This window comes from Rhinolophus sinicus, chromosome X, assembly GCF_036562045.2.
Source record: "Rhinolophus sinicus isolate RSC01 chromosome X, ASM3656204v1, whole genome shotgun sequence".
Lineage (NCBI taxonomy): Eukaryota > Metazoa > Chordata > Mammalia > Chiroptera > Rhinolophidae > Rhinolophus > Rhinolophus sinicus.
Genome location: NC_133768.1, coordinates 109,010,855 through 109,032,843, shown reverse-complemented (window position 1 = coordinate 109,032,843; position 21,989 = coordinate 109,010,855). Strand labels below are relative to the sequence as shown.

Genomic DNA, 21,989 nt, shown 5'->3' with positions numbered 1-21,989 from the left:
CAGGAACGAGAAATCCCAATTTTCAGATGGCCGTTACCTCGGGAGTGAAGGGGAGATGGGAGTTCCTCAGCTGGGTGGTGGACCCACAGATGCTTATGTTATCCTTTATAAACTTTCTTATCTTAAATATTTCAAAGTAAGTTTTTAAAGTGTGTGTGTGGGAGTGGTGGTGGTATGACTGGTGTCCTAGGTGGAGGAAATGGCTTGAAGGAAATTCCAGAGGGGAGAAAGCATAGGGCTTGTAGGAAAGTGAGTAGTGACTTGAGTCAGAATGTGGGGTGAGGCTGAGCGATCTGTTGGAGCTGGAATATAGAGGGGAGAGGGAGGAGTGGGGGATGGGAGGAGACGAGGCTGTCTGTATGCACGTTACATGGAGAACGACATAGCAGACGTGTATTTCAGGAAGAGAAGTCGGGTTGCAGCGTGTATGATGCATTAGGGCTGATGAGTTAGGGGTGGGTTGCAGAGGATGTAAATACCTAGCTAAGGAATCTGAAATGAGGGAGGAAAGGGGCCACAGAGTTTCTGAGCAGGGCAATGACAAGAATGTAAGCATGCCTTTCGGAGCTAGCGAGAATGCCTGGGAGACAGTTGCTGATAAGACCTTGGACTAGAGTGGAGCAACAGGACTAGAAAGAATTGGGTGAATGTGAAGAAGACTGCAAAGGAGAGAGAAGGGCAAGAGAGAGGTGACCCCAGGGTAACAGGAAGAAAAGTAGCACCATCAAGAGAAACAAGAACAGCCAGAAGAAGGAACTGACCGGGAAGGGAGAAAGAGCTGAAGAATCTGGGCTTGGTTGGCCTCTGGGATGCCAGGTGGAAAGTCAAGGGATCTCCAGCAAGCAGGAAGATATGAGAAACGGGGGTCAGAAGAAAGGTCAGCACTAGAAACCAGAGCCATGGGAGGACTAGGGCATGTGCTGGGGTAGTGTCTGCTTTGCCTGTCAGCTGTGGTCAGGTGGGATGAGAGTGTGGGAAACGACGCGGTAAACTCAAGAAGCTTTGTTAACAATGTTGTCTGTAGAGAAGGGACTGAAGCCAGGGGATAGAGGAAGGCATGTGGCAAAGAATGAATAGAGAGAAGTGTGCTGAGGCCTCGGTGCTGGCAAACCTTCCACCAGGAGATAGAAGGAGAACGAAGAGAGACCAATCAGACTCCTGTCACTATACAATCTGTTCTCCCCGGGGTTCCCAGTGCCTCCTAATGGCCATGTTCCATGGCCCCTGTTCATTCTTTCTTTGTACCGAACTCTGCAACATTTCACACCATGCTCCCTTTCTTCTTCAGATTTTTCTCTTCTAATGACTTCCACCAAAGCTTTCTCTCAGGAGATTTTTCTACTGTGGCTTCTTTCTCTTCTCCAGTGACTCTTCTTTCTCTCCCCACCGTGGAAAAATGTTCATGCCCTCTAGGGGTCTCTCCTCAGCCCACATCTCTTTTTTGGTCACATATTCTTAGCGGGTAATCTCGTGCATGTACACAGTTTTCCCAACAGTGATATGCTAATACGTTTGGAAGCTTCAGAGTCACGTCTCTGACTGCTTCTGGGTCATTTCCACCTGGTAGTTGGACAGCTGTAAGTCCACACATTCAGACTTAATTCCCTGGGGGCTTATCTCCAACACATTCCTTCTCCTGTAATGTCTAATTCGATGGCTGGGAGCAGCTCCAACCATTCAAGCCCAAAAAATCACAGGAATCATTCTCTACTCGAGTCTTTCCTTCAACTCCCACCTCCAACGACCACCACAAACCCTCCTGAATCTCTCACGGCTGTTCCCTCCTTTGCATCCAACTATGACCACGTTAGGCCCTGACTGCTTACCTGGAAAGCTAAAGTAACTTCTTGCCTCCAGTCTCCCCTTCCCTAATCCATCATACACGCTGCCACCTGACTTCTCTTCCCGAAATACACTTCTGTTACGTTGTTCTGCATGTAACGTGCATACAGCTTTGTCTCCTATTCCCCACTCTTCCCGCTCCCCTCTATATTCCAGTTCCAACAGATCACTTAGCCATTTCCGCAGTACATGGTATTTTTCCACATGGTTATACATGGGATGTGGAAAGTCTTTACCTGACATGCTCCTCCCTCTCTCCCTCCTGTCCAGGAAATGGTTACCATTCTTGAAGACGCAGTTCAAATATCACCTCCTCTATAAAGCATTGTCTGACTCATCACATGGTTATTCATGCTCTCCCTTGTAACCTCACAGCATTATGCAATCGCTGCAGGCTGTGCCCCATTATACCCCAATTACTCATCTCCACATCAGTGACCTCGCATGGCGTTAGATTCACCATGGGACTTGCCAAATGTTGTTGGAATAAAGAGATGAATGCATGAATGGTCAGAGGGTTAATCTGGCTTTCTCATCCTCTATAGATAGCACCTGAACCCAGAGTGTTCCTGGAAGGGAATCTGGAAGCACTGCTCCCCGTGGTAGTCTACCAGATTACCATGCCTTACATGCCTAAGTCGCCCCTACTGGACTCACAAGATCAACTGCGAGCCAAATTTCTGAGCACCCTCAAGGTCAAAAGGTGGCTCTGGGTCTTCAAGGTACCACAATTTGGTAGGGTCCACACTGAGGTCAAGCCACAGTGATGAGGCCTGTTCTCTCCTGAGTTCCTCGTTGAATACACTTTTACTGAACACCTCCTGTCTACTGGACACTGCTAGCTAGGCACAGAGGACCAAAAAGACTCACCCTGAGTTACAACCACAGACAAAGAGCACAGAAGTGAGATAGCATTCCTGGTTAAGCACCTTCATGTGCCAGGCTCTGTCCTAAGTGCTGAGGGGACACCAGTGAAAGGACAGACAAGCATCCCTGTCCTCAGGCAGATAAGGAATAAGATGAAGCAGTAACATATATAAAATTAGAGGTAGTGGCAAGTGCTCAGAAGAAACAAATAAACATGGAAGGGGAAGAGGAAGTGTTGGGAGGGGTATTACAAATTTAGATAGGGTGGCCAGGTCAGGTTTCATAATAAGTGTTAAGGTAGACATCTGGAAAAAGGGCTGTGAGGACACAAAGAGGGAGTGATTACTTCAAGGGAAGCTGGAGAAGGCTTCAGAGAGGACATGATTTTTGAGGTGGAATCTGAAGAATGAACAGTGGCTTCTGAAAGGGCATTCCGATACAGTGAGAACAGCACATGCGAGGTACAGAGGCACAGCAGGGCCTCGTATGTTGGCAAAAGGGTTTGTGTAGTTTGAGAAAAGTCTGGGAGACATGGAAAGACAAGTCAGAAGGATTTTTATTCCATATAAAGGAGAGGGGATTTTATTCTATGGGCAATCGAGAGCCACCAAGAGTTCTGGAACTGAGAAGTAAGCTGGTCAGCTTCGTTCTAAGGAAGACCACTCCAGAGGCAGCGTGCAGGGCAAGACCATGAAGGAGGGCCAGGTGGAAGAAGACCCCTGTGCCAATCTAAGGAAACGACCCCTGTGCTTGGAGAGTGGATTCTGAGTCGGACCACACTTCCACTGCAGTGTTTACATACCTGAAACAAACAGGTGTCCACTTCAAAATGCCAGTGAGATGTTAGCTCTTTGTCAAACGCAAACACAAAAGTCACATTTTGCAGCAGAATCCACAATCAATGTTCTTATTTGGGACTTGAAGTAAGTAAGAAACACTATCATGATGACGTTTTAGGCTTCTGCATAACGACTTGAATGGCTTTCCTTATATGGTTTCTGCCATTAGCTGCTTGCTTTTATACTTGGACTAAATGTTGTGGCAAATTGATAAAATGTTCATGTAATACTTAGTGGAAGAAGAAAAAAGTTGGTGGTCAGTGTCCAACGGGCATTTCATTCACCCATTCAGCACTAATACCCACCTTCTAGAGTGCCATATAAGAACAAAGTAAAGCTTGCTAAGTGCTCTCCTAATTACTAAAGGAATACATGCTCCTTCCAAGTGGAAAGGAGGAAACAAAGCATGCCCAATTGGACTCTCCAAATATCCCAAGTACTAAAACTTTTGGTGGATTTCCTTCCGGCCTCTTTTCTACAGACAGTTTTTGTTTGTTTTACGTTGTTGAGATCAGACAAGATACATAATCTTGTTGTTGCACCATAGTTGAAATAATTTCCCCAGTTTGTCATCAGTGTTAGCATAAAACAGAAGCAGGCACGTGTGGCTGGTCAACGAGCTGAGTCTCAGAGGTGAAAGGCACCGTAACACTTGTTTTAATTCTAACTTTTGATGATTCTCCCATACATTAGCATAAAGTCTCTCAATCTGTCCCAATTTGGCCCTTGACAGCTGCAAAGAATGAGTCTAACCCCTGCTCCACAGAAGGCACTTCAAATATTCCAAGACAGCTATCATGTCTCCCTTCATCTTCTTTTCTTCAGATCCAAGGCAAACATTTATTTCAATCATGACTCCTCCTGCAGTTTCCTTTGTTTGAAACTCTCTCTAGTTTGTCAATGTCCCTCGTAAAATGTGGCACCTCGATTTGCACACGCTTCAGATGGGACTACCGTCTCATTTCATCTGGCCGTTATTATATTTTTGTTAGTTCAGCCTACAGGTCTTTTCACTTTTTAGTCAATCATGTCCAATCACTGGACCAAATAAGCTTCGCCCCCATTAAGACAGACCCCCTCCATCCTTTATTGACCTTTGTGGACACAAGTCGTTTCTATGAAGTAAATGTTATCTACACTAAACTTCATCTTATTCGTTTCACGCCAATATCCTCGCCGACTGAGATCATTTCAAAGCCGGATTCGGTCATCTAGTGCATTGGCTAGTCAGGTGTTTTTCACATATTGGACACACATGGTTTCTACATGCTCATGTGCACGGCATTAGATATGCTGGAAATGAAGGGCCCGTAGTGCAAAACATGAATGACCACCCTTCCTGGTTGGCGTCAAGCCTGTCGTACACAGTCTAAAACTCCACCTAAGCGTACCGCCACCATTCAGCCCATGATTCTTTGCCGGGGTCTCTCATACGCCTTGATTTAATCAAGGCAAGATGAATAACACTCCCAATGGTTTCTTTCTTTCCTAGGTACTTAAAAATCATCTGTTTAAATGATTAATTCTAGAACTGTTGCCAATTGTGGTCAAGGGTTGACATCTAGCTCACACTGCTCTGTTAATTCGCAGACTCTCCTTCGGCATTTTGGAAAAACTAGAACATTTGTTTGGTTCCTTTCTGATTTAGGGGCCCGAATAGATTCACATAAATAAAATCCCCATCTCAGGACCCTGTGGGTCTATAAACACTATAGAAATGGGCTTCCACAGCTAAGGCAATAGGAGTAATACATAGCAGTTTTCAGAATTTTGACACAATGCTGAACATAAAAAAAAAAAATCAAAAGATGCAAACCAATCTAGACTACAACCATCTTGAAGAAATTGCAGAGTAACAGCAATAAAACAAAAGCTAGATTCTCTCAACACTCTCGATGTCTCCTGTGCACAAGCTTCTGTTGGGCTCTCTTCCATGTACCCTGGACCTTTTTACCCCTCCTTGGTCCATCTCATCAAAACAGAGCTGTTCCTTCAGGCCAGCCCAGGCAACGGTGACCCACCACATTTAGCACAGGTCCTTCTGTGACATCCACAGGGCTACTCACACCTTCTCTCCCTTCTGGAGCATGTCGTCTCCACCTCACTGTTCTACCAAAGGGATATCGCCATGGAATGAAAAAGTAGAGGGGCACTAGGCCACACCATAGTCAGCCTAGTTCTAAACTGCTCGCTGGTGCTTTGTAATTGAACACTTGGAAAGTTCTAGAGCAGTGAGTCTGAACAAGGGATTCACATCAGCATCCTTCTCTGTGAAGTTTTAAAACTTACATGTGTGCCTGAACCACAGGCCTGGGTGTTCTGATGCAATACATCTAGGGTATCTGTCGTGTTTTTAAGCTCCACAAGTGGTTTTTCTCTGTGCATCTGCTAAAGAACCACTGTCCTAGGCCTAGCTTCTCCAAACTAGCAAATGGGTAGTTACCAACCCCTCCCCACTACTATGCGAGACAAAACTTATTTTTTTAATTCACTCTAGTCCTACATACACAGGTGTTAGTGCTAAATAAGCTTTGCATAAGCCAAAAATCAAGAGTTGAGCAGCAAATATATCCCCCATGTTAATCTGATCCACAGTCAATCTTGCAAGGGAAAAGAGAAACAGTTTAGCATTATCTTTAACAATTAGGGTCATCTTTATGGTCTTAGATTCTACTTACCGTTTCCAAACTTCTTAAATAAAGGCGATAATTTGTGATGTAAACTCTTCCCTTAATGGGGCCATTGAAAGGACATATGTAAATAACTTCTTTGTCTATTAAGATAAAAAAAGTACCCTAAAATAATGGAAATATATACCAAGATACACAACAAATGGCACTAATTTAATATAAACTATTTGGCTATGAATAACTACAGTAAAAAAAAAATCACTGCAAAGGTTGAAAGCAAGCACTGGCAATGTTTCTGCATTACCATGCTAGGTCAAGTGGGGCCTGGGTCCAGTGGGGCCGTGAGGGGACTACTGGGGCCACATGTCACCTCCAGGCATGAGCGCCCTGAGCTTGCCCACAATGCCGTCACTGCCTGGGGCAAGGGGAAAACAGCTGGAAAGCAGAAGTGAATGAGGGTACTGCTGCTGCTACCCTCAGGGGGTTACCAAGGTAACGTGAGCTACTTCAACTAGAGGGTGACAATTCCCGTAGGACAGTCTCATGGACTAACCACCAGATAGGGCTTGAGGTCTACCAACCTCTAATCACACAAACATTGTGATGTTTTTGATAAATGAATGTCAGCAGTAGAGCTGTTTCTAGAGTCTACGCTTTCTCTTTTAATAGTGCAGACAAGAGTTTCACTAGATTCATTTCAAACATTTAAATGATATAAAACAGATGGGCAAGAGGCTACTACATCTTTGATAGGCTGAAACATAAGGAGAAACTAAATTAGCAGAGCTAATTTGATATAAAAATATATCTTTCTCTTATCTTCCAAGAATGTTTTTGAATGTGTTAATGGCTTTTCATTTTTTTAAACAAGTTTGAAATTCCTTTCTCCTCAGGTGCTAAATGAAAACTACCCAGTAAGGCTACCTCATGCTAATTCAATCAGTTACTACATGTCAGTTAAGGTTCTGGCACTGAGCAGAGCACCAAAACTTCATACATGAAGATCACCAAAAGCAGCTACCCTCTTCACTCTTATCCAGAAATCAGGATGTTTTCTTTTTCAAGACTGGGGGTCATGCGTGCAAGTCTGTGGACTTAGAATAGTTTTGCGTGGTGCGTGGCTAACTAATTCACAAAAGCACCATATCTATGACCTTAATCTAATTAGCACCATGTCTGAGCCATTTAAGCGAAACAACCCAGAACGGAGTCAATAAACCAAAAGGTTCCCTGAAACAGTGGGAACTGTATCATCTCCAAATACATGGGAATGAGAGGAGGGGTCGACCCTAATGTAAAATGTGAAAGTCCGTAACATCGGCCCTGGGCTTAGAAGCTGTCAGATGCTTCTGTAGTCTTAAGCCACAATGATCGTGTCCTTCGAAAATCGATACCATCCTCTTAATAGGAATTTATCATGAAACATTAAGCCAACAATCAAATTGTTACATCAACATTACTAACTTCAGTTATCTGGCAAAAGAAAAATATTTTAAAGCAATGTGGTCTCCTATATTCCACAAAAGAGAATACTGAGACTTTAAACCTTTAACTTGACCGTGTTAAAGTGTACCTCACAGACTGGAAAACCTTAATAACGTTTTGTTCTTATAACCTCAAACCATAAGAGCTTATCGCTCTAATAAGATACTTTCAAGAGATAATACACATTGTTTTTTTTTTCCAAAATAATTCTGTCTTTGGTACAGAGAAAAATATATCACTCTCCTGGAGAGCGTGAAGCTGTTGAAAGAACTCTTTGATTAAGAAACTAACACAGAAAGTTCTCTCTACATGAACACTTTTAAACAAAGCTAGCCTATTTGTTTCAACTTGACTTCTAAAGAGTATGAGGGATTGAAGCCAGCTCATCCTGCTGGACCTCTCATCAAGTGATGCAAATCCTAACTCCATAGGACCCTTACCAGTAATGCGAGTTTCTCCTGGAAGTCGAGGAACAGCCTCAGCGAGATCCCGATTAACTCCATCCCTAGAAGTCTGGAAACGAAACAGTGGCATCAGAAGTAAGGACATTATATTTGCACATGCTTTTAAGTGACCTGGCACAAAACCGACCAGAAATACACCTTTCAAAGAAAAAAATTAGACAGAGATTTGCCATTAGAGAACATTGGCACAGAAAATTCAAACAACTGAAAAATACAACTTACCCTCAAAATTCATCAGCTGTGTTCACATGTAGTCTGCCAATAATGTTAGCACACTGTTTAATAATATTAAGTTTTTTTTCATCTTTTCTTTCTTTTTTTTAAATTAAATTTATTGGGGTGACAATTGTTAGTAAAATTACATAGATTTCAGGTGTACAATTCTGTATTACATCATCTATAAATCCCATTGTGTGTTCACCACCCAGTCAGTTCTCCTTCCATCACCATATATTTGATCCCCCTTACCCTCATCTCCCACCCCCCACCCCCCTTACCCTCTGGTAACCACTAAACTATTGTCTGTGTCTATGAGTTTCTGTTTCTCATTTATATTAAGTTTTAAACACCCCTTCTAAGCACTTTCCAGTTCACAGCATTCAGGAAAATGATATAAAGTAAATATTAAGTATATTCTATGGCTACATGTATGCTGTGACAGCTTTTTTTCATAGTAAACATTTAGTCATTTATCTTTTGTTAAGAGTAGGAATGAAAACTTCTTTCAATGGGGACTTAACTGAGCAACAGTAATCACAGAATCCGTTTACAATGCCAGAAAAGAGCCGTTAGTACATATTGGGTTTCTTATTTTACTAGGATCCTTCCTAACATAGGTAACTTGGTAAGAGGAAAGGGTGGTCTGTCATTGAACTTTGGAGCTGACAAGGGCCATAGGAACCATCTAGACAAGTCCTTCCCATCGCTGTACTGTCTCTAAGTCTCCTGGCTCTAGAGGTATTCACTGTGCCTCCTTCAATGGCCACAGTGGTTCTCCCAATCAGGCAAGTACTCACTCGCCCGGGGAGTTCTGGGAGTCTAACTTGCCACAGCTGGCCATGGTGAGCTGGATGCCTGGAAAGGTGTCTCTCAGTCTATTCAGCTGCCCTAGTGGAGCTGCACCAATTGATGGGCTGCCCGTGTCCATGGCAGGGCGTGTGAAGCACCATCGTGAACGTCTGTTTGGGCCAAGAGTTTTTTCAGCATTACTTTTCATTCACTTTTTTCTAATTGATTTCCAAAGTCACACTGCAATCATTTCATGTGTGAAAACTTCCCTCAAAGGGGTTCTGTGACTATTAAGTGAAATCAAACACACAAGCACACATCTGTGAATTATCAAGGGCTATGCAAATGTAAAGTATTATCAAACAAGAGAAATGCGAATTGTGTATTTAGGTAAAATATAAGCTGTTTTTTTAATGTTTGTATCTTTTTTAAAATTTGGGCACAAAATAAAAATTCCTAGCCAATTTTCAGTATGTTTTAGCACTTGTAAGCTAAGCATTTTAAACCAGGAGGGCAAGACAAATTGTCCCCAGCCAGGAATGCCTTCCTCAGGAAGGAGCAAAACCACACACCTTATGTAAATAATAAAACTGGAAAAAAATTACCATCATCCTTTAGCACTGCCTCGTACTAACTAAAAAACAAGGATAACGAGCAAATTTAATATTCAGTATACCTTTCAAATACGAGTACCACAGTTCTGGGTCAGAAGGGAGCATAATTCCACCACAAAATAAGGGAAACCAATGTTTGATTAACACAGGATAACATGGAATTAACATAAGATATACTTTATGTTAATATGACACAAGGACTTATAATTACCTTCTTGAAGAATTACCTTCTTGAAGCTACTCTTGTGTTTAGAACTGATCCTTGTACCATAACATTACTAATATACAATAAACACTTAGGTAATCTTGGGGATGAAAAGGTCCTTGTAAACATGACAACCAAAAGCAGAAAATATAGAGGAAAAAATGGATAGACATGATTACATAAAAACTTTAAACCCGTGACTTTCAAAACAAAACAAAATACTATAACTATCATTAAAAGGCCGACAATAAACTAAGTGAAAAAGAAAAAGGTAAAGGGGAATAAAAGGTATTAATAGAAACTTCCACTTATAAAATAAGGAAGCCACAAAGATGCAGTATACAGCTCAGGGAACACAGGCAATAAAAAAACAAAGAAAATAACTAGGACAAAGACTTGTATATTATAAAGAGTTATTTATAATATATAAGAAATACTTATAAATCAATAAAAGAGAATCCCCCCAAACACCCCAAAGGCAAATAGGCAAAGCACGCGAACAGCCACTTCACAGAAGAAATACAAATGGACAATAAACACATGATGTCTACTTTTTTAAAAAGGCCAACCTCGTTAGTAATCAGAGTAATACAAATTAAAACACACCAGTTTGCTCCCTTCTGATTGCATGGGCATCTCCCTACACTGCCAGTGGGAGTGCCAATTCACCTTCTGCTGGATAATTGGGAATATGTATCAAAAGATTAAAGGGCCACGGATAAAGCTTATTTTAATTTCACCCCTTCCTTTCAATATACGTTCTAAAATCTCCCTTTAATTACACAGTTTTCTCCTCAATACTTTGAACCATTTTCTGTTAGCGTTAGTTTTGGTGAAGTAACTATTTTATCATCATAATTAGAAAATAATGCCAATATTTAGGAAGGCTTCTCAGTGGGCTTTGGCCTTCCAATATCTCTTTCAGAAAACTTTCAGGGGCAAGGAATTGTCTACTACCTCAAATGTAAAATTCACAAGACAGAGGTTCTCAAAAATGAAGTTATGTGAAAGGATTTACAAACAAAACTCATGTAACACATATAAGGTAATCTGTCTTTTCTAGAACAAGGTACAATTATAAATAAAACCACATGTATTGAAATATTTATAGTATGTGAATGAATAATGAAATTATGAATTCAATAAACCCAAAATAACCACCTAATATTCAACTATGAAAAGAGAAATACAGAGAAAGAGATAGGCTAAATCTGAAAACTCAACTTACCCTCTTAATAGACTCATTCTCCAGGGAGTGTGAATTATATTTAGAAGTTGGTGCAGAAGCCATACTGGAAATTCTACCAAGAAAGACAACATTTAATATCAACTGAATTGTACGAAATGCCAAACATATGTGACACCTGATATTTAAATATTGCAATTGAAAATCAACGGTACAACACTTCCCAGGCCCTATTTCCACAGTAGTCTCCAGTGGGAATGACACACACATAGGAAGAAGCACAGCACAGGTCATGTGACGGAGCTCTGCTAAAGGTGCAGGGCATTATGGAAGAACGCAGAACAGCAGCTAAGCACGCATGGATGGGGGAGCTCAGCGGCAGACAGCACATAGATATCCCTGGACACTTTCCTCATAGCATTCAAATTGTCAATTATAATTTTATATATATATATATATATATATATATATATATATATATATATATATATATATATAAAATTATAAGAAGCGGAGTACAGCATTAGGAATAGAGACAGTGGAAATGTAATGGCTGTGTGCGATGTCAGAGGGGTAGTAGATGGGGGAGGGGGGTTATCACTGTGTGAGGGATATAAATGATAAATGTCTAACTATTGTATTGTTTTGCACACCTGAAACTAATTAAAAAAAGTAAATAAACAAATAAATAAATAAATAAAGCCAAAAAATTGTCATGTAAAAGAACTTAATGCTTAGTTAAGTTCTAGGCCTCACATTTCCACACTTAATTTTTAAAGGTTATTTAGAGGCAGCAGAGTGATAAAAAGGGTAGACGATTGAACTCACAGTCTTTTCCCCTTTAAGAATTGTTTTCTCCAAATTGAGGCAACTTACAGTGGCATGGATTTGATAGAAATCAAATTAGCAAGATTTGACTTAATCCATATTTTCTAGGGAAGGTATATACTTCATTTAAATAATGCATATTTATCACAATTCAGACATAAACGAAAGCATCATACTCAGAACATACACTATGTCATTTAATGCAAGATTTACAGTTGTGAAGATTACAGCAACAACAGGAAACTAAGCAATGCTTTGGTTTGTGTATTTACCAAAGTTAATGACAGAGAAACACATGAAGTCCCAGGGAGGTACACCACATGCAATCCAACAAGGACTGTTGGTATTTATGGGATCTCTTTGGCAGGCTCACTGAAAGAGCAACCACTTGCTAACAAAACCTGGCATGGAGAATCCTCACACACCTTGGCACAAACCTAGTGATGTGATAGCTTCGCAGCACCGGTCAGTTCTTAAGTAAAGCCCAAGAGAGATGTAAAGATGCAGATACCGGATGAAGTGGCAAAGAGATGGCCAGGACAATCTTACAAGATTAGGACTGCTCGGCTCCCCCACCACCACCACCACCAGAGTTCAGCTCTCCAAGAGCAAGGCCGGGGATCCGTTTGGGTCATGTCTGTATCCTGGCACACAGCTGACATTCTTAACTATTTAACAAATGAATGATTATGTGCAAAATGCACAATATTGTGAAACATCATGATGGGGTTAGCTTGTATATTGGTTCACCAAATCCCAGAACACTGGAACTAGGGGACTACTGCTGAGGCTTAAAAATGAACAATTAAGGCACTATATGGTACTTTACAGAAAGGGATACTACAAAAACCTGAAACTACTAAGACGTGGCACAACCTAAAATTAGAAATAGCTTTTTAAAAAGATTAATGAACAATGACTCTATAATGAATTAAATTCAGACAAAATAGTTCAGACAAAACAGCCCTGAAAAATCTCTGTAATCTTAAATTCGAATCTAAGCAAAATAATGCAACATTTTCAGAGACAGTGAAAGGGATGAGACATGCTAGATAGAGCAAGTCGGGATGTTTTCGCCCTGAAATTATTCTATTGACTAAACATGGTTGTATATTGGGATTTTCTCAGTAACAGATATAAAATTCATTTTTAGTAATCAGATCCTGTAATATTTAAAACATTTTAACAAGTCAGTGTTTTCACACAAGTTAAATTATTACTGTCAAGTCAACAGAAGAAATTTAAAATGCTGGATTATACAGTCAACTCAGGCTTCACCTTCCTGCTTCTGTTTATAAACCATAAAAGAAGGTGAGTCGTCTTGTTTTCTTCACTTCTCATTTAAAAATTTCAACTTAAAATGAACTAAATATAACAGAGGAAAGTCCTCGTTTTCCCTTTATTTTAAACTACTTTACTGAGATATAACTCACTATACAACTCACCCTTTTCGAGTGTACAATTTAATGGCTTTTAGTACATCCACAGTTATGCAACCATCACTGCAATCGATTTTAGAACATTTTCATCACCCCAAAAGAGAAACCTCATACCATGAGTAGTCACTCATCACTCCCCATTCCCCCACCCCTAAGCTACCATGAATTTGCTCTCTGTAGATTTGTCCGTCCTTCCTGGACATTTCATATAAACGGACTCCTATAATATGCAATATTTATGTCTAAAGCCGTCATTTTTAGAGTTACACGAGAAACAATGACTATTAAAAGCTGGACCAAGTACCAATCTGAGAAACCCAAGGGCTCGGGTAACATGGGTCAATTCTATGATGAGGTCGGCTGTAAAACCTCATCAGTGAACCTCTCTTTGTTGAATGTTTCCCACTGATCCCTGAAATGCATAGAAGCAAGAACAGCATGATGCTGGAAAGCACAGATGCTCAAAATCTGACTCTGCAACTCACCATTTGATCGGGGGCAGGTTATGTCACTTCTCTGGCCTTACGTTGCTATTATCTTTATTTTACTGCAACATAATAGGGAACAAAATGAATGTAGTGATACATATGAAGAGCTTAGGACAGTGCCTGGTATATGTGTTAACAAACAATTAGCATTTTTTTCAATTATGAAAGGATAATTATTGAATGCTGACACCGCAACAAATTCGTCTATAAATCAGTCCTGACGCTATGAGTACGAGGAAGAAAGTTAACTACCACAGGGATAGTGCGTGGCTGGTGGTGACCTAGTTACAAAGCTTCTCTCTAAAAAGGACATGAAAATCATGTGTCGTTAGGACCAGGGGAAGCAGTGCAGTGCTGAGGAAAATGTACCAGAAGGGTGAGTGCAGGCCCTATGCTGTCTCAAACTTATCAGATATAGAAAGTTCATCCATATCTTCGTCTATAAAATGTCTATGTTGGTCTAAACGCAGTTCAATAATAATTAGAATCTACAGTGAAGTTTACAAAAGTCAGTGACCCTTTTGTTTATAGATAGAGTATTTTGCCCCAAACCCCTAAAGATGAAGTTTTAATCCTTTTTATTTAAAAAAACATTGAATTTGGGCTACCAAGGCTTTAAAGTGAAAATTGAAACTGAATTCCCTATATATATGCTAATTAGAGGATTCTAACCAAAGGTAGCTTTCTATCATTTTGATCCTGAAAAAAAAAACAAAAACCTTTTGTGGTGATTTAAGGCCAATCCTCCCTATTACAGAGAAGATGACGAAGAAAGCCTAGAGCAGGGGTGTCCAAACTTTTTTCAATGTTTTTCACCAAGGGCCATACGCGGTAAAATACACAAACAGCCGGGCCACTCACTCGAAGTGAAGTATGTATTGTCTCACCTGGTTTATGTAAGTAAACTAAATATATTTTTGGAATTTGCTGTGGGCCAATTAACAATGGATCATGGGCCGCAGTTTGGACACCCCTGGCCTAGAGGGGCTGACGAGGCTCAGTGCGAGTTAGTGGCGGTGCCTCGGGCCTTCTGACCAACACTGCAGTGTCCTTTCCACCCAGGGAAAAGTGCTTCCAAGTGGTCTCTATTTTGAAAAAACAAACCAAAACCTGTTGGATATGCCTAGTCTCAAGCTCAGCAGATGAGGACTTTTACACTAAGAAACATAGTTAAGAAAACTCAATTCATCTAGGCAAGCAATCTTTGGGGCCTCCAAACCCCTACAAATAACGGTGGTATTATTTAATACATCAAATTTTTAAGTCACAACATGGCCTTAATCATGTCTCTCCTTAAATTCAAGACAACTAACCTCAGTGGTCTCATGCTAGCACACTCTCTGCCCCCCTAAGTCCCCCACCCTCCTCTCTTCCCCCTTTCCCTCTGTGTCTCCCTCCCTCTCTGCCCCTCTCCATCTCCTCTGCCTACCACTTACCTACCACGTTTCAGGTATCTGTTGTTACTGTCTACCTCTGCCCACCAGAATACAAGCCCCCACCAGACGGGGATTCTGGTCCGTTTTACTTACTGCTTCATTTCCAACACCTGTAACAGTGCCGAGCTGGCACCCACTAGGTACTGAATAGGTATTTGTTAAATGAATGAATGAACTGGGCAATAAAGACTTGGCCAAAGAACTTAACTGCTGTTTGTTCAATGTTTCATTTAAGCCAGAAATTCATGCAAGCTTTCAAAAAGGGTAGAACAAACCCTGGGCTAATCAAGAAACTCAAGGCCAGATGGCTCTGGGCAGCAGTGACTTAGGCTGCTTTGAGGCAATCTGCGCCAAAAAGAACTTGACCACCTCCGCCCTAGGCTCCACACTTTTCCCAAGAAACAGACATTTCAAATTAAGGTATAAAAACCTCTTCCACTACGCCCTTCCTTCCAGACTGAGAAACTGTTTCGCTCTCTGTTGACCATGAAAGACAAGATTCCATAAAATACCTGCAGCAGACGTAACTGTAAACACTTTCAAACACATGCAGGCCATGTTTGCCCTACTGTAAACATCTAAAAGCAGAACTAGAAAAAGATTTGGACCTCCACCTCACAGGGCCTTCACGAGCAAAATCTAAACTCCAAGGGGAGCTCTAGTTCCCAGGGTCACCTGATCTGAGATCAATGGCCCTGCATTCGTGGTTCTTCTGAACTTTCCGTGTACAGCGACGAAAGGTATGCAGGCCTCCTCTTTGGATTTTACTTACTGTGTTTTCATATTCTGTGTTGATGCTTAAATGCAGTTTGAAGACAGTCTTTCTCTGGACGCTCCCTTAAAAGCTGTGGAAACCTACCCAGTCTGAAAACTGACTTCTAAAGCCGGTCAGTGAGCAAGAAGTTATGCATGAGCCGCCTCTGAGTCCAGAACTCTAGGTCTTTCTAAGGGAGCTCTCTTTACTTGGAAGTCTGTTTTGAAAAAAATGCCGAATACTTAGGAATGCTCCCTTTGTTACAAAACAAATTTCTGTAAATCCCTTTGCTAGCCAGAAATGAAAATCATAGATATTATCAACCTAAACACAATTTCAAAAAATAATATAATGCCTTAACCCCAATATAAAGGAGAAATAAAAGGACACTGAGATATAATATTTTTCAATACATTACACTAACAACAAAATCATCCCCCCTTTCCAATGTGGCCTCTAGGGGGGGGTGTCACTCCCTACCCCCAAGGAGAACCACTAGCAGAGTTTTTCAGTCTGTACCTGGAGTACCTGTAAACACAGGATTTACTAAAGCAGCGTATTCTGACTTTTGCATTCAGGTTGCTCTGACTGTAGGCCACTAAGGAGGCAAAAGAATGAAAAAGATGCCCTCAACCAAACCCCTCGCAGCACAGAAATGTTCACCCCGGCCATTTTAAGACCGATATACTGTCAATTCATCTTCTACATTTGTCTAACCCACAGGAAAACAAACGATCTGCAACACTAGGGGTGTATTTCATTTCTATACATTTTCCTTTGAACAGGGGCGGGTAAACTTTTTTCTGTAAAGGGGCAGATAGTAAGTATTTTAGGCTCTGTGGGCCATGTAGCTACTGAACTCTGTGTTGTAGCATGAAACGGACCATAGGCAATGCGGAAATGAAGGGGTGTGACTGTACTCCGGTAAGACTTTCTTTACAAAAACAGGCTGTCACCCTCTGCCTTAAACTATGAAAATACGTTATTTCCAAGTGAACTTTCTTCGGCCAAAGCAAATAATAATTATGTCCTCTTAAACTAAAATATAAGCTATTAACCACCATTCAGAGCTTATACCTTGTAAAAATGCACTATGGTCACTTGCAAAACTGTGCGATGTGGTTGCAAAAAGGAGGCGATTCTGTATTCAGACCAGTTTAGGCTGCAAATTCCAATTTTGTCACCTGATTAATAATAACAGTCATGCAAGCCTGGACAAACTGTAGTTCCCTGTTCGTGAAATGGGCATGATACTTCCTATCTCACGGAGTCATGATGACGGACGTGTAAAATGCTGGCACAGCAGATGGCAACACAGAGACACTCCCATTCCAGGTCCCTTCCTCCTACACAAGATGTTCTGATGAACGCTAAGTCATTCCTCAAGCTGGCACTCACATACTTGGCTGGATTCCTCATAAAATGCACGTCTAACACTGCTTAGCCGTCCTGCATGCATATTGTCTAAGATGGTCCATATAATCTTGGCCAGGCCCCAACAGCCTTCAAGAAGTACACCCTCAAAGCATGCCTACTTCCATTAGAAAAAGAAAACACTTGACGCCTAGCCCAGGCAAACTTTCCATAGGATCCCTGACACGGAGATCTCGCCTCATTACCTTCGATTCTGGCTCAAGGATCGAGAAATACATGAGAGGTTTCTTAGAGTAAATCTAACTGGATTTATTTCAAAACAGTACCCCCGTCAAAGTAAGTGGCTTACTGTCCACAGAGACACATGCAACACATATGCATTAGAGCTTCTCAATTTGTCTCAGCCACATCAAACCTCAGGGCTAGAGGGGATTTGTTTTGGTGATTCTCCTTTGGAAATTATGAAATCGTAAACAGCATTTCATTTAGAAACTCACTCTTTGAATCTTCTTGATATTTATTATTCATTTTAAAGATCACCATACACTTACTTCTACTTCTTTAAATGTTGCAAAGACCTCTGGCTAAAACCAATATTATTCAAACCCAGTGGAGAATGTATTTTGAATCATTTTTTCCAGTGGTTAAGTGATGGATTTGAGCTGATCCATTCACCCTATTACTTGGTCCCCTCCAGACAAATGGCACATCTTCAAGACAGCTGATTGGCTTTAGCACCATGATCTGTGGCCATGGAAAAGAGTAACTTAAGAAACGCTTCATAAATTGAAATTGGTATGCTAAATAAATGATTAGAAAAGTCAACCACCACCAGGTTAGCTTATTTCCAATGTAAAAAGACTGCCTAGTAGGGTATTACATACATTTAAACAGATCTTTAAATTCACCAATGGATTTTGTAACCATCAGATACCTGCCAGTAAACAAAGTTTTAAAATAGGAACAAGATCAAGTTCCCCATCCACCTGCCAATTCCCAAACTCATGAACCCAGCTGATCTGCTCCATGATAAAATTGTATTTTGTTGAACTATTTTCCCCTGTGAGAAACTGTTCCCCAAAAGTACATTTTAAATTTATAAGTAAAAAGTACCCTAACAAAGGTGAAATGGTAATTGTTGGTGGCAAGAGTAAACATACGTATATGCTATACAGTCATAGCTATAATAGTAAGGAAGGTGCCAGCAAATCATCTTACTTTCCAAGGACCTTCTCAGACTGGGCATTGCTGACAAACATTCCTCCAGCAATTAACGGTGGAGGGCGAGGAACAGAACGGAACTAAAGAGCAGGTGTGCAGCTTCTAGAAAAATAAAGTGAGGAGAAAAGGCTGGAGATGATAACCTGTCATTTGGACCAATTCCTCCAGGCACTTTCAGTGGGAGGAAAAGCAGGAGCTTTGTTGGCATGGGGGTCTTTATTTACCCACTTCAAGACACAGGAAGCTTTTCCAGACCTCCTCACATACACGCACACGTGTGCACACACGCACACACCCCCCCCCCTCACTTCTCTGTACGTTGCACAAATTTCTAATGGCTCACTTCTCATGCTGTACTGTATTTATCCATTGAAATTCTGGGTTTCTCTGTTCGATCTGAGCTTCCTAACGGCCAAGGCTGTTTCATGTGGTGGCACCAGCACAGAGCAGCTTGAGCGCTCAGCCCCCAGTCGATGAATGAATGAACACAGTATCACCCCCAGAAACTTTCATGGCTTTGGAGACATCAGACTTCAGTCATTAAAGATACTCCAGCTTCCCTCCCTATGGCTGAGCTTTGAATTTATAACTCCTCTGCCTATCTGTATCATTTTCCACATATGCAGTATATATCCCTAAATATTACGTTGATTTTGTGTGGCTTGGAAGTTTTATATGCAACCAGAATCATTACACATTTTTCTACCCCTTACTTTTCTCACATGACATTGTCGAGAGAGCCATAAATGTGGATGTGGGGAGCTGTGCTCCGCTCATTTTCATGGCTGCATAGTAGTTCATTATTCCACACTTGCTGTCTCCTGCTTCTGGCACATGTGTGAGAACTGCAATTGTATTTTGGTGCTAAGTTTTCCAGTACTAAATACACACATATATACACACAAACACATACATATATATATATATATATATATATATATATACACCGTGAATTCCCCGAAAATAAGACTGGGTCATATATTAAGGTTTGCTCCAAAAGATGCATTAGGGCTTATGTTCAGGGGATGTCATCCTGAAAAATCATGCTAGGGCTTATTTTCCGGTTAGGTCTTATTTTCAGGGAAACATGATATATATATATATATATATATATATATATATATACACACACACACACACACACACATATATATGTATATATGTACATATATATTTAAATCAAATTTTTGGAGAAAATGGCTAATGGATGAAAATGTGAGCACATCATGCATTTGAGATGAAATGAAATCCAGGATTGTCAACACTGTAATTTGAGCAGCAAGAGGGAAAATGGCAAAATAATGGCTGGGCAGTGTCTGAGCTTCCTGGGCCTGCTGTAACAAAGTGACACAAATTGGAGGGCTTACGACAGAAAATTTCTTCTCTCCCAGTTCTGGAGGCTACAAGTTTGAAGTCAGAGTGTCAGCAGGGCCATACTCCCCTGAAGGCTCAAGGGGTGTGTCCCTCTTGCCTCTTCCAGCTTCTGGTGGTCACAACTGCAGCATTTCAATCTCTATATCTGTTGTCCCATGGCCTTCTTCTCTTTGTCTCTCTGCATGGTATTCCCCTCTAAGGACACCAATCGTATTGGATTAAGGGCCCATCCTACTCCAGTATGACCTCAACCAGTTATATCTGCAATGACCCTATTTCCAAATAAAGTCACATTCCAAGGTACTGGGGGCTAGGCCTATCAACGTATCTTTCTGGGGGGCACAATCCAATGAACAACAGAGACAAGAGGTTCATTATAGAAATTAACTGCAAAATGGTCATGTCAACATGATTACATTCAGAATAATTCAGTTTGTCAATCCACCTATAAGCATTCACTGAACATCTATTAAATTAACCAGCACTGGAAGATTAACATAAGCTTCTTAGAAGAAATAATGAAATGACATCAGGCCAATCATTTCTGAGACCTTCCTCACTCAGCATACATAATTGTTTAATTCTGTTTCCAAAGAGGTGAAAACTCAGTTAGTAAATGTATACTGGGTAACCGCTCTAGACCAAGGTGGGAAATTCTGAAAAACTGAGATAAATCTTCAAGGAGCTAGCAACTGAGTTGGGGAGATGACTAAATATAAGACAAGTTAAATAGCAATAAAAAATGGGTAGGTATAAAATAAATAATAATAACACCGCGTTATAGTAAAATAAGACCAGGTCTTATATTAATGTTTGCTCCAAAAGACACAACATAGCTGATTGTCCAGCTAGGGCTTATTTTGGGGGAGACACAGTAAAGACAATAATGCAGGTGATACTATATAATTAAGGCAAAACTGAACTTCCTTTCATGGATAATGACCATGGCTTCCATTTACTAATCCTTTACTATGTGCCAGGCATTGTTCTAAGCATGGATGAATTCATTCAATCCCCCCAACAACCTCATAAGGCAACTAATATTAAACCACACAACCCCAAGAAACAGGAAGGTTAAACAACATGTCTCCTAAGAACTGCCAATGTTAGAATTCAAACCCAGTCAGTCTGGCCGTCCTATCTACTAACAGATAGTTGTTGCTCTAATTATCTAGTAGATGATCAAATAAAATATGAGGACATTATGTTTTCTGCTTACACAGCTGAATAAAAAAGGGTTGTTTTTGGTTGTTGTTTTTGGTTTTGGTTTTTTGGAATTCCATCTCTATGTTACCAAATCAGATGGTCACAAAGAAGAACTCTAGCCTTCATTTTAAAGACAAGTAAACAAATAGTGACTTTTTCCCCCAAATCCATGTCTGTGAGGCACTGAACCAGTACATTCCTTCTTGTTTGTCTACTGCAATATTACTTTGTGGCATGGAAAAGTTTTTTTCAAACTATATTAAAAAGAAGGAAAACTTTGATTACTAATGGACAACAATAGAATAAAATACCCCATGAGTCACAATTATGACGTAATGAGGCCTTTGTTAAAATGACTATCAGCGCATATGTAGCTAGTCAAGTTATTCTTCAAAGCAGTCCCTTTAGATGGAATACACTTATTCCAGCAACACTGTCACTATTCCAAGTATTCTTCCAATTCTTCTTTTGAAACTGCCTTTACAGTTTAAAGCCACACAAGATACCATCTCATGTATTTTACCATATCTCAATTTTTAAATGAAAAACAATGTTTCCCACAGCATGAATGCCCACTCTCTCTATTTAATAGATGGGCCTCAAAATGATTTTGGCCTAAAACCAAAAGCCAAGTCCTCACTCAAAGTTTTGACACCATTGAGGGTAGTTTTTAAACTGGTGACATGGTCTCTGAAGGCAATTCCAAAGACGAGTTCCAAACATGGGCTG

General features: G+C 40.6%; 1 protein-coding gene across 10 annotated transcripts in view; it reads right to left on the bottom strand.

Moving 5' to 3' along the window:
• Positions 1-21,989, bottom strand: part of MTM1 (myotubularin 1) — a 95,524-nt gene that overhangs the window by 61,258 nt on the left and 12,277 nt on the right. For 3 of the 10 annotated variants that reach the window (XM_074323264.1, XM_074323268.1, XM_074323265.1), the window contains 3 exons: positions 11,183-11,255; positions 8,104-8,176; positions 6,227-6,321 (listed from right to left, as the gene is read on the bottom strand). In XM_074323264.1, coding sequence (XP_074179365.1) covers positions 6,227-6,321; positions 8,104-8,176; positions 11,183-11,245 — 231 coding nt within the window. In that variant the 5' untranslated portion in view covers positions 11,246-11,255. Of the gene's footprint in view, positions 1-6,226; positions 6,322-8,103; positions 8,177-11,182; positions 11,256-13,892; positions 13,955-21,989 lie in introns of all 10 variants that reach the window. The other 7 variants (XM_074323269.1, XM_074323273.1, XM_074323270.1 and 4 more) reach the window with 3 other exon arrangements.